The sequence below is a fragment of the Aquarana catesbeiana genome, linkage group LG01 (assembly GCF_042186555.1).
Source record: "Aquarana catesbeiana isolate 2022-GZ linkage group LG01, ASM4218655v1, whole genome shotgun sequence".
Classification (NCBI taxonomy): domain Eukaryota; kingdom Metazoa; phylum Chordata; class Amphibia; order Anura; family Ranidae; genus Aquarana; species Aquarana catesbeiana.
This window is the reverse complement of record NC_133324.1, coordinates 418,534,009-418,548,038: the sequence shown is the minus strand read 5'-3', so window position 1 is coordinate 418,548,038 and position 14,030 is coordinate 418,534,009. Positions and strand designations below refer to the sequence as shown.

The window sequence follows — 14,030 nt, the reverse complement described above, 5'->3', positions numbered from 1 at the left end:
ACACCGTCCACTGCCCTACTGACACCATCCTGCACATACTACTTACCACCATACACTCCGCACTCCTCTCCTGCACATACTACTCACCTGCATATACTCCACACTCCTCTCCTGTACATACTACCCACTTCCATGCACTCCACACTCCTCTCCTGTACATACTACACACCACAATACACTCCGCACTCCTCTCCTGCACAAAATACCCACTGCCGTACACTTCACACTGTGACGCTCCGCGTTTGTTTCTTTATCGATGTCTAGGGCCCACTTTTGATCTTGCACACAGGCCCACCGATTTCATGATATGCTCCTGTTGTGCTATGAGTAAGCACCAGTAGTTACGGTGTGAAAAGCGTTAGCGATCTGTTTTACCTTTTTTTCTGTATGGACTGTTATTAATAAAGAGATTTTTGTCGTAGTGCGGCCATCTGGATTATCTTCTTTGCTATGCGCCCCAGCTGCGCATGGACAGTGGAAGCGAGGTGGAAGCAAAGTGGATGCAGTGTAAAAAAGCAGCATCACTCCTATTAGAGCGGTGGGATTATAGCCATACTCTTGGCCCACAGTAAACAAGTATGTTGTAAATACAAGGGATAAGTCCATGAGATGGCATATAACTCATTGAACTTGATCCATTGTAAGCCAGCACTTTTAAAAAAAGTAAATTCCTGAAGTTCTGCTTTTAAGCTTTCTGAAGGATTGTGGCAAGTGCATCAGGTCAACAACCTTTGAATGTCTGCAATATATTTAGTCTCTTGCCCATATGATGGTTGTATATTGAATAATTAAAAGAGTAGGACATGCTAGGGCACATAATTATCATGTACAGATGTGAGAACAGCATGTGCATATATAATTGCTGCTAGAAAAATGTTAATTTTGCAAAGAAGGTGTTTTGGAACAGTTGTGCACCTATACTGTGTGCGTTCTTTTGGCAAATTCTTTAAAAAACGTGATCTTTTTATTAGAAGTAATCTGTCAGACAGATTCCCTTTCATATGACCAGAGGCCTATAGACTTTACATACCTCTCAACAATGACTACAGCAGCCCTTTAAAGGTTGGCTTGATCATTTTTAGCTGATAGATTGTTGGGTTTTTTTTTAGTATAGAGATGAGAATTGTCGTCATAGATCAGATGCAAACCATTCTAGTACAAAATTGATTTGTCAAAGGGGATTAAAGATCCTTTTAATGATTGGCTTGTTACTTAATGTAACCCTGTCATCACAGGGCTATTTATAAAAGAAGGTCAGACCTGTTGAAGAAGCCCATGTATACTTCTCTTTGAAATACCACCTCTTCATTGCTTCCCAGCCCCTGCAAATATTCCACACTTTACGGTGTGCGACTACTTGCCCTCCTGCTGCGTGCAGCAGTTCTGCCTGCTGGCTTGCACTGCGCGAGGACTATGAGCTAGTTGGAGGAACCACTGCGCGCAGCAATGAGAGTAGGTATTTGACCAGGAGGATCAAATACCTGTAGTGACCTGGGAACAGTGAAGAGGCTATGTTTTTTAAGACACAGTCCACAGCAAAGATAAGTATAAATGGGTTTCTTTAGGAACGCTGATCTTCTATTATAAATGTCCTGTGATGACAGAGTCACTTGAAAGTTTATCCACCACCCAGTGCCTTTGACCATTTTTTCACCTCTGAGCATTCCATGCTTTGGTCATCCCACTTGGAAAACAAAATCTTTGTTCTATATCTGTTTTGCCAGGGTAATTTCTATAAGATGTCAAGACTTCCCACTGCATGTTATTGCTAGTGCAGTATCCCCTATATATCAACTGTAAATATGCTGTGCTTGCCACTTTCAGCCACAGAAATGCAGCAAAGGTATGATCTGCAACCCCAACATTATATATTCATACTTTATATAACCCACTTCCTTCCCATCTTAAAGAGGAGCTCCAGTCTCCCCCCAAAAAATTAAGTCAGCAGCTGCAAATACTGTAGCCGCTGACTTTAAGGACACTTGCCTGTCCAGGGATCCAGCGATGTCCTCACCCGAACCGATTCTTCAATTGGCTTCAGGTGCAGGCGCCGGCATCTTAGGTAAGGAAAACCAGAGCCTTCCTACTGCACATGCGTGAACCGCACTACGCTTTGTGAATGGTCCTACAGTCTTCTGAGACCTATGATGTGTCCCAGAAGGCTGCAGGGGGAGGAGAGGGCAGGCCTTTCCGCACAGATCGCCACGGCAATCTGACCAGAAGTGCTAGCTGGTACTTGTTCAAACCAGGTAATGGCTCCCCCCTAAAAAGTGCCAAATGTGGCAGTGGGGGGAGGCTTGTGCAAACAAGCCGAACTTCTCCTTTTGGGTGAAGTTATGCTTTAAGGCTCCATTCACACCTGAGCAGCCACTCTGGTTGTTTTTTTTTTTTTTTTTAGCTTTTATTTTTTTTTTTTTCGTTGAGCGTTTTTGGAACTGCACCATTCATTTGAATGGGCCTTCCTCCGCTCTAAAAGAAGCTTATGTACCAAATCTTGGCACAGAGCCAGGAGCGTTTGTGGTTGCAATGTTTGCCGCGATTGTATCGCGAATTGTCGCTCAACAATTGAGGCAAAATCGCCCTGCGTTTGGGATGCCATTAAGAAATCCGGATCGCTCGGGTGTGAACGGAGCCAAATGTGAATTCCCGAATTCCCTGGTGTTCCTGCCATTCCCTCTGCTTTCCTATTACAAATTGGCCACGCTAAGCAGGAAAACACACTATTGTCATTTCTATAGATATGCTGGGAACTCAGCCTGCTCTCCTCCAATGATCAGACTTGTCCTGAAATACCCCTGCTGCACAGCCATTCAATTGGAAACTTGGTGTACTGCTGCTTCTCCTTCCTCTAGCTCTTATGCAGCTGAGAACAAAGGGAATGTGATCCCTTATAAAAAAGGGATAAGAGGTATTTATAATGTTTTTTTATATCTATACAAAATGTTTTGCATTTCATTTCTATTTTAAACTGAATGGCTTGTTTACAAGATGATCATTTACAATCACTTTAACTTCCCCCAAAACTTCTAAAAACAGATTAGTTACTCTAGGGCTCATTGATTAATTATTTCTAACACTATATAACTAATGAACTCCTTTGGCCTACTCTGCAGGATTCTTATATTACATGGTAAACAACCTGAAATTATATATTGCAGGGAGCGGCAGCAGAAGATGGTCGCTTGAATAGAGGAGATCAGATCATTGCAGTGAATGGGCAGAGTCTGGAAGGTGTTACTCATGAAGAAGCTGTTGCTATTCTAAAGAGAACAAAAGGAACAGTTACTCTTACAGTGCTTTCTTGACCTTTTGACTTTTAAATGGCACCTTTTTTTAAGGTCCCGTGCTAATGAGAGTCAATGAGACCAGCTGTTTCCCCTGTGAAAGTACATAAACCAGTAGTATAGGTCAGCTGTGTGTCAGGTAGGATCTTCTCATGTCTGAACGAATATTTACTGAGCTGCTGTCATTTATCCACACTACTTTACATTGAAGAGGCAAAGAAAAGCATGTTTATCTACATCAGGGGTGCATTCTTCCTGGAGATTATTTTAGTCAGTATTTCCAAGGTCTTACTAACTCAGTGTTATAGATATACTATAGCTTGTACAAATCAGTGAAAAACACAGAATGTTGCTACTGAAGCGATCAAAGACTATCAACCTTTTCACATTTAGGTCATTTTATTGTTATTGTTTTTCTTTGTTATGTGTAATTATGTTATTGTATGACTGCTTTGCTGCTACATAGTACAAGAACTGATTAACGTGTTACATTATTTTTGTTTTTCTTATTGTTGACATGTTCTACACTGGATATGTATTTAAGCCGACATGTTGATTCTTACCTGATCTTAAGAATTATGAGAATTCTTGTAAGGTGCCTGCCAATATCAAAATCTTCCCAACCTAGAACTGTACGGTGCTGTGGAAGCTCCTGAATCCTGGAAGTACCTTCAATATGCCACTCCAGCTTTTAGAAATTGAGCTGCTCATTGCATCTCACAGTGAAATGTTGAGCGGTAGTTAAAGGAAACTTGCCATTACAGAGATATGGAAGCAGCCATTGGTGACCTCTTTTTGAAATTTCTAGTTGCCTGGCTGTTTTCAGTACTTTCTGAGTCACGGACCCAGAAGAAAAATACAGAATAGGTAAGTCAGAGAAAGCCAAAAGTCTATGGTGGGAGAGAAGTCCAGACTGTATGTGCTATATATCCACATCCTAACAAATCGTGTACAACTATGAACTGAATATGTAGTCATGGACAAGTAGAAGAGAAACGGAGTATCATAAAACAACTTTATTATGCACAATTAGAAATCTATTATACCACATTAAAAATTACTCTCCACATAGGGATTCACAACATGCGAAGATTCAGATTCTGATTATAGTTCACATGTGGTCTTGACCCATTTCGGGAATTTGTCTTCAGGAGCACACGTGACAGAATCAGTACACTGGAACTCATTCATAATCTTTATTTGAGTAATATTAGTCCATAGAGTAGACTGGAATTCATAGCATGTGTGTGTTGCCCATAGAGGTGCAAATGAGTAAGCCAAGGTGAAGCCACTGCCTCTCGAATGGAGAATTCAGGTACATTCAGTAAACAGCCAGTGGTCTTGTACACATAATCTTAGGAAAAAAGGACCAACTTCCCAATGGGGAACTATCTAGACCCAATGTTAGTAATGCCCCGTACACACAAGTGGACTTTTCGACTGGTCCGAAGGACCGAGTCCGGCGGACAATTCGACCGTGTGTGGGCTTCTTCGGACCTGCAGCAGACTTTTTCGGTCGAAAATCTGTCGGACCCAGTTCCTATCAAAAAGTCTGTTCGTCTGTATGCTAGTCCGACGGACGAAAACCGACGCTAGGGTAGCTATTGTCTACTGGCTATCAACTTCCTTATTTTAGTCCGGTCGTACGTCATCACGTATGAATCCGTTGGACTTTGTTGTGATCGTGTGTAGGCAAGTCCGTTCATTCCGAAAGTCCGTCGAAAGTCCGTTGGATAGTCTGTCGAACCAGTCCGGTCGAAAAGTCCGCTCGTGTGTACGCGGCATAAGTCACCATAAAGACAGCTTGGTAAAAGTAGTCAAGGCCCATATATTCTAAAGAGGGGGCTCTTGATAAGTATCTTAGAAACAAACTCAGTATACATCAATCCAGCCTGTTCATAGTTGTAAAAGTTAAACGTCCTTAACTTCATACCTGTTTGTCAGTGACTCTGAACATGTAATCAGGAGGGTTGATAAAATAGACAGGCAAGTAAAATTTGTGAAAGGAGTGGTTGGCAAGGGCAGCTTCCTTTTTTCTTTTTGGTATGCTTCCTTTAAAAAGAACATATTAGATTAAAACACTATTGAGAGATATAAGGAGGCTGCCACTGCTGACCTTTCTTTCTAAAAATGCTGGTTGCTAGTCTTGCTGATTTTTTTTTTTTTTTAAGTTTGAGTCACTGACCCAGGACTTTGATCTGCCTACTTTTCTGCATCGATAAATCATAAAGTAATGAAGACAGTGGTTCGTTCAGGATAAGTACAGTCTGTATTTTTAGATGGAAACAAGCAATGGCAGCCTCCATATTTCTATCATGACAGGTTTACTTTATTAGGTTGTGTAAGCCCTCATTGCATTGAAGAATGTGCTAAGTACATTCCGCAGCACTTTCCAAAAGTTGAAATCTGCATACTGTGGGCTCCAATGTTTTTTTGTTTTTTGAGGGGGGGGGGTGTTATCTGTGAGATGACAGGCAAAGTAGAATTTTTTTTTTACCTTCTTGAGACTGTGTTAGGCAGAATACACAGTTTTGAAAAGGGGTTAGCGAATATGCAATGCCACAGCAAAATTTTTTTTTGTTACTGGATTTTATATACTACATTTTATGATGTGAACGCTAGGAGAGCTCAACACTGCCTGCATAGAGTAAGTAACATGATAACAGAGCATTCCTCTACATACATCAATATTGTCTGGCCTTTGTATAGTGGTCTCAGTTAATATGTAGCCCCTCACTTTTGTCACAATGTTTCTGTTACATTGTATCATCCTTGGTGGGAGGTGAACCCACGTATTTATTGGTAAGAAAAATGATGCCCATACTATCGCTGCCTGTACAATCTTGACAATATTGCCCCTTATTGTTTGAGGGTGTTTAATATTATATCTACCCAACCCCTTTGCATATCATATGTATTTTACAGTTAGTTTCTGTTAGGGGGTTGTGTCAATTATTATTTTTTGTATGATTTATTGTCACTTCAGAGTTTCAATAAGAGATCCACCACATAACTAGGAATGCAGGGGCTAAATGTGTACATATTGTGCACTTCTGTGTTCAGTTTTTTTTTTTTATTTCTGTTTTTTTATCTCCTGTATGTGTTTTGTGTGAACTTCCTCCAGTCACGTCTTACTCTAAGATTGGCTGAATGCCTAGGTGTTTGGCACCAGATTGGAAAGACAGTAGTGTGTCAAGTTTATGTATAACATCGTGAACCCTCTTCCACCTAAAACATATATAATTATGAAAGTTTTTTTGTGTTTTATTTTTTTTTTCCTTTCATCAAGTTTTGATTCCAAAGAAAATGTTATATGCACTTTCTCCTGAGAGAACCTTCAGTATTAGAATAACTGTAGTCCGTAAGCTGGATTTCAACACCTACAGAAAATACATTCTACAGCTATCAACGCTCGGCACAACTATGACTTGTGATGTTGGAATGTCAGTGTCATTTGCGAACAGTGTCAAATTTCTCTAGGGAACAATCCTGTGCTTTGTTTTTACTGTGATAGAGAATGTGAAGGATTTATAGAAATCTTATAGGAAGTAGAGGAACAGAATTGTAATACATTGAATGTTTCAGATTGTGGGTTTTTCTGTTATGTTTGTCACTTTTTAATGCCCTAAAAAAAGGAACAAAACTTTAGCTGGAGAAACTCTGAATTTCTGACAAGGAAGTGAATAATAAAATACAATACTCCTCTATTAGATTGCTTTACCAAGGTCCTTCTGCTGGTAATGGCAAGCCTGTTCCCAGTTGCTGATAAAATCAAAGAAGTTTTTGTCAGCAATACTTCCTTTCCATGTCTCTTTATTTTACCTGGTACAGGCATTGCTGTAGCCTGGAAAACAAAGGCTTGAAAAATATATTCAGACCAATGTGGAACCATCAATTCCTCGTGGAGAATTGTTTATGGTTCTGCCTCATCCTAATTAGATTTATTTCCATTGTCTTTCACTTATATGCTGCATAAATATTTCTAAAATGCAACATTATATTCTTTTTATATCCATAAAGAATAACAGTGTTAAGGTTGAACAATAATCCAATCGTTTTATAAATGCCTATTCTTGTGAAGGACAGATAAAGCAAGCTGTAAACATAACTACTGAAAATTTTAAATTGTTGATGAGGTTATGTGCCTTAACGGGAACGTTTTTCATTTTCAAATATATCAAAATAGTGAATGAGTTTTGCACTCAATGCCTATTGACATTCTGGGGTTGATTTGCTAAAACTGGAGAGTGCAAATTCTGTTGCAGCTGTGCATGGTGGCCAATCTGCTTCTAACTTCAGCTTGTTCAATCAAGCTTTGACAAAAAAAAAAATAAAAACTGATTGGTTTCTATGTAGAGCTGCACCAGATTTTGCACTCTCCAGTTCTAGTAAATAAACCCCTCTGAGTCTGTAACATACTACTACTTGCTGCCCTCTTGGATCAATACATATCAAAGCATGAGGGGTATGGTTGTGGTATAGTGGCTGCTTGCAAGCATAATCACAGCTCCAGTCAGCTGAACCAATCAAAGCCACTGTAGTTCAGACCTTTAAAGCAATAGCATTGTCAATATGTGCAAAAAAGTCCATTGCTTATCTCATCACATGCATCAGGACATTTCTTGTCCTGTTTATACTGCAAAGCAATCTGAGCTGAATCACAATCATTTTCTACAGTTTTTACCAAAATGTTTTGCACCAGTTTTTGTTGTTGCAATTCTGTGTTGGGTTTATGAACAGTTAAAGCCCAACTCCAGGCATAGTGGCTTTCACATTGACAGTGGCTCCAGTTTTAACAGGAACATAGACAAGTGTTAAAAGTTACTGAAGCTCCATACTCCGTAAGTAATTAAAAGATAAGTATAGGAATTTTTTTTTACTCATAGTTACCTAGGTGGATGCTGCATCAGCCCCCTGTCAGCTCTTAACACTGAGAACCAAGCTATCAAACACCACTGATTGCTCGGTTCTCAGAGCTCCCTGAGTAAAGAGCTGGTGACCGTCAGTCACTGCTCACTGCTCTGCCCCCGTGCTCACTGGAGCGCTGGGCTGTGGAAGGGGGGGCAGAAGCGACCGGCTCAGGCTCTCAACTGTCCGTCCAGGCATGTGGGCAGATCCCGACCATATGGTCGTGATCTTTCCTGAGCCTGGGCAAGCTCTGACGTCGGTCGACAGCGGGCTTTAACCCACAGTCTGCTGAAAATGGGTCACAGGAGTGTAGAGAAATCTGTACTCCTGTGATCCACAGGAGAATTTCAGCCAAATGAACTTTGGCTGTACTTCTCCTTTAAAAACTAAAAGTCATACAAAATATAAAGTTTTAAAAAATGTAACACCCATTTGGCCTGAAGTTGGGCTTTAAATTGTCTCCAACCGCCTGTGTTCAGCTGCGGTGGTTTTATTCATTCTGCCTATTTCCTATGAGCCCAGCCTGAACGCCACCCAGACCTTTCAACTTTAATTTGCAGGTTTTATTTTGTTGGAATAACCTTGCTTTCAGAAGGCAATATAACCGGAGCCAGTTTCACTTACACTAACAATTGGATTCAACCGCATTGATGATTTTCAATGAATGTACAATTAATACTGATAGTCTCAGTGTTCCATAATGTATGTTGTAAATATGGAGATTTTGCCACGTGTTCAAATAGCCCTACATGCTAGGCCACATTCTCTCCCTTAGACTAAACCAAGCATATTTAACTACTGCAGTATTCAGAATAGTTTTTTTTTGTATAATGTGTTGCTTTCTGCCTAAAGCTGAAGCTTAGTTAAAAAAAAATCCATACAGTTTTAGTCATATCACCTACCTGTAAAGAAGGATGCCTGTCCTCTTCCTGACTCTGAACTTCCGGTGCTGCAGTGGTTAACAACTTGGGATCTTCAGGCAAAACAGCAATAAAGATGATCAGATGGGGACACTCTCCCCCCTTCCTCCTCCATTGAGAAAAGTTCTTTCATTGATTAAACTGCCTATACCAGGATCTGTGAATGGGGGAGAGGATCCTGTGACTGATCAGATCCCCACCCCCCCAAATTTACAGATTGTGTTACAAGCAGTGTAAACAATGATAGAATTTTTATCAGTGGAGGAAGGAAGGGTTGTTTGCCTTTTGAACCATCTGTACTGCTGTTTTGCCTGAAGACCAGATGCTGTTATCTATTGCAACACTGGAAGTTCAGAGACAGGAAGAGGACTGACACTGCTAACAGAGGATTTCTCCAGGACCAAGCAGAACACGGCACATACATCTTTACAGGTAAGTGATGTGACTAAAGCTGTAGAAAATGTATTTTCTTTTTTAGCTAAACTTCAGCTTTTAGCTTCATTTAATATATAAGTGCACTCTTGAAATAACACAAGACTTATTTGAACCTTATTTTTTTGGCATGGTGTTTTCACAGTAGAACCCTCTAGATTTTCAAGATCTTTCTAAAGGACTTTTAAGTGACCATGCCTCATTTCTTCTAGACATGATTGTACTTTTCTATGTAATTTTATGTTCTTTTCCTATGGAATTATATTTAATTAAACTAGTTATTTTTGCACATTAGTGAAAGGCATCTCTGTAGAACACTCAGCCACACAAGTATCTAACAATACTTAAGTTACGTAATATATACTTGTAGTATACTTTATATTTACATGTCTGTCAAGTATTCCTTTAATCTCTTATTAACAGTGTTATCTGGATTACTTATATCCTGTACCTGAAATGTCTTTTGAATTATGGCATAAAACTTTAAAGTACTCTTTCAACTCATGTTCTGTTTTGATTTGAAAAAAATGGACCTTAGGTCACGAAATTGTGACTCTTTTATACTGAATAGCATTAGGCTTGTGTGATGTTGTAATTTTAAGCCTTTGTAGAGAAAGATATACATTGTACAGATATTTTCTTATGGTTGTCGAGTCAAAGATAACACTAAAACCACTCTCCTGAGTTAGAAACAAAATAAATTTCTGCTTATATTGAAAATGTGCCGTTTATTTTTTGGGTTTTAGCACATGGGCGTTTGAGCCCATTCAATGTAAATGCTGATATCAATTTTTTGTTTTTAGTAAACTAATTAGAGAGTACCAAAAAAATATTGGGAATGGAGCAATTTGCCGCAGACATTTTCACAGGCAAAATACTCCATATACTAGTAATTTTTCCTTCTATTGAAGCAGAAAAACTGGTGTTGTCCTGTTTTGATCTCTGGAACATAAACTTGATTTGCCTATGTACGCAAAATGTGATTTTTAGAGCATTAAAGGTCCTGGTGGAATTACTAGGGAGGATCAACTGGAGGATGAGAGTGATAGCACTGATAAGGATCAACAAATATCTGAAAATAACAAGGAGAAGCCTTTCAAACACAAAAATAATTTAGAAAGAAATCTTAAATGTTTTCCCCCATTTCCAACAATAATTATACCTTTGTTCAACAAACAGGTTAGTTGATTGAAAGATTATAAGGTACAGTCTGACTGAAAATCGATTTGAGGCTCTAGGGGAAAAAAAATAAGGATATTACAATTAATCATTCAGACGAAGATGGAAACACAGTGGTGATGAACAATGTGTTTAGGAGTTCTCATGAATAAAAAATATTTTGAAATATCAAGAAGAATATTATGACGAGGCTTGGTGATATGGGGCAGCCTCACTGAAAATACAAGCACTTATCCATGCACATTTAAGGCCATACATTTTGGGACTGCCGTCCTATATTAACCCCTTCACAAATAAGGGTAAAACAAATCTTAATGCCTAAGCACAATTTTGCAACTTTGACATGTGTTAGTAAAACCATACATATCATCACAACTACTTTGTGGATTATATCTTGTTTTTTTCAAGACAAATTGGGCTTTCATTTGGTGTTACTATTCCGGTACATAAATCAAGCAGATAAAAGGTTTAAAGAAAAGGTCACTTTAATAACACAGTTGATTGCCATAACCAATGTATTAATAGCCCTTGCAGGAGGATGAAAGTGTGCCCATGGGACACCGCAACTCACAGGTATGGTGGAAGCCTCCGCTGCACCAGGCAGAATGAATGGCTGCCTCCATCCCTGGAGCTCCTGGGGGTGGGTGATGAGCCCAATGGATGCTGGTTCCGTTCCCGGACCTTGATGGAACTAGGCAGGGCTGGTCACTGCCAGCAGAAGGAAATCAACAGGAGAGGGATTCTGCTCGCCTGTAGAGGCTGCACCCAAGCAGACAGCAGTGGGACGCTGGGCAGACTGAAGCCAATCTCATAGCGACAGGGCAGGGCTATAATGAATAGAGGAATAGCAAAGCCAGATGCCGGAACTCTTAGGCAGCCTGCATGATTATAAAACAATGGGACCAGCAGAAGCATCCCACAGAATAAATGTATAAAATTGTATAAAAAAACACACCACGCACACCCAGAGACAAAAAAGGGGTATACAGAAAAAAATAAATATTGAAAGAAATATAAAGGAAAATATAAAGGCAGCACAGCGGAGTAGTGGTTAGCACCTTCACCTAGCAGCAGAAAGGGTCACTGGTTTGAATCCCAACCATGACACCATCTGCCTGGAGTTTGCATGTCCTCCCTGTGCCTGCGTGGGTTTCCTCCGGGTACTCCGGTTTCCTCCTACACTCTAAAGACATGCTGGTAGGTTAATCGGATCCTGTCTAAATTGTAGTATGTATCTATGTGTGTTAGGGACCTTAGGTTGTAAGCTCCTCGAGGGTAGGGACTGATGTGAATGTACAATGTATATGTAAAGCGCTGTGTAAAATGATGGAGCTATATAAGTACCTGAAATAAATAAAAATTAGTAGAGGCATGATCCCATCATATAACAATATGGGTATCAAGTTCCTCATTCAAACCCCGGGGAGAGAGTGATTTGAGCTAATAAATCCACATGGTCTCTCTTGCATAACAACATATACCTCTCATCGTCTGTGAGGGACCCCTTGGGTATATGTTCAATTGCCAAAACTGTCAAAGCCTTGTAGTTCTTCGCTTGAAAGGTGGAAAAGGGCGTGGGACACTAAGCTCATCTATTCTCTTTTTGATAGACCTATGATGTTCGCCCACTCTCGTGTGTAAGGTGCGTATTGTTCTAAATATGTAGAGTAAATTGCATGGGCATTTCAGAACATATATGTCATATTGGGTCGAATGTCTAATGAATTGTCTAATGGAATAGACGTTCCTAAACCTGTCCGATTGTGAAGGTTGGCCGTATTGCATGGATTGGCATGTGAAGCAGTCTTCTTCTACACTAAAAAAAAGCCCACCCTATCATCGAAGTAACCTCTAACGTCCATTCGTTTTTTGGATTTTTTTGGGGGGGTTTACTAGGTGTCACCATGTTCTTCAAGGTACCAGCCCTTCTGAAGACCACCTGGGTTGCATCACAGAGATGGGGACCCAAAGCCGGGTCCAATCGATGAATATGCCAGTGTTTCCTCATTACATTGGCAATCATTCTGTAGTTGTTATTAAACCCTGTAATGAATCTCGCACCATTTACAAGGGGAGCTCTTCTGGTCCTATTAGTGGGGCGGTCCTCTAGACAAGACTCAAATGCCTCTAGAAGAATGTCTTTAGGACACCCTTTTTCAATAAATTTGGCCATCAATAATTTGCTTTGGAGTATGTAGTCTTGACTTTTGGAAAAATTCCTTCTTAACCTAAGAAATAATGGTATATTATTTTTACATGCCGGGTCGTGGTAACTATTGTGATGCACATAAGAGTTGCCAGCAACCGGCTTGGAATGGTTCTTGGTGTGGTTATTGATGTTGTGAGATGCAATGGCTCCTCACAGCATCAATAACACACTGATAACAACTGCCCCCCAGACAACATGCACTACATCCAGTATGCTGTCTGATTCTACACCCGATACCTCACAGTCCATGGGTGGGGGCTCTACATTAACCATCACATTGGGTGATACAGACAGATCACCCTCTCATGCAATATCAGCAGTGTGCCCTAAGTCTACGGATCTGACGGTTCTTGATGATCCAGGTTTCACCAACTCCAAATGTGCACTCCCTTTCCATTCCTACTGCCAAAAGGTTTAGCCCTCTGTACAGGTTAATGGATGATCCAGAGGTCATCAGCTTGGGTTCTTCCCAGCCTGAGGTCCCAGAATCTTTAGTCCAGGCTGCTGACCATAACTCTGAATGTTCTTTTTTAGTTAAGTCCCCCACCACCCCCATAGAACGAAAAAGTAATAATAAATACACAGATACATTTAAAATATATACAGTATCTCACAAAAGTGAGTACATCCCTCACATTTTTGTAAATATTTTATTATATGGTTTCATGTGACAACACTGAAGAAATGACACTTTGTTACAATGTAAAGTAGTGAGTGTACAGCTTGTATAACAGTGTAAATTTGCTGTCCCCTCAAAATAACGCAACACACAGTCAGTAATGTCTAAACCTATGGCAACAAAAGTGAGTATACCCCTAAGTGAAAATGTCCAAATTGGGCCCAGAGTGTCAATATTTTGTGTGGCCACCATTATTTTCCAGCACTGCCTTAACCCTTTTGGGCATGGAGTTCACCAGAGCTTCACAAAGTGCCACTGGAGTCCTCTTCCACTCCTCCTTGATTACATCACGGAGCTGGTGGATGTTAGAGACCACCTTCCATTTGAGGATGCCCCACAGATGCTCAATAGGGCTTAGGTCTGGAGACATGCTTGGTCAGTCCATCACCTTTACCCTCAGCTTCAGGCAGTGGCTGTCT

General features: G+C 40.3%; 1 protein-coding gene across 6 annotated transcripts in view; it reads left to right on the top strand.

Moving 5' to 3' along the window:
- The window catches only part of MPDZ (multiple PDZ domain crumbs cell polarity complex component), a 250,904-nt gene extending 240,640 nt beyond the window's left edge, over window positions 1-10,264 (top strand). For all 6 annotated transcript variants that reach the window (XM_073635501.1, XM_073635527.1, XM_073635485.1 and 3 more), the window contains one exon: window positions 3,159-10,264. In XM_073635501.1, the coding sequence (XP_073491602.1) occupies window positions 3,159-3,305 (147 nt within the window). In that variant the 3' untranslated portion in view covers window positions 3,306-10,264. The remainder of the gene's footprint in view (window positions 1-3,158) is intronic.
- The last annotated feature ends 3,766 nt before the right edge of the window (window positions 10,265-14,030 follow it).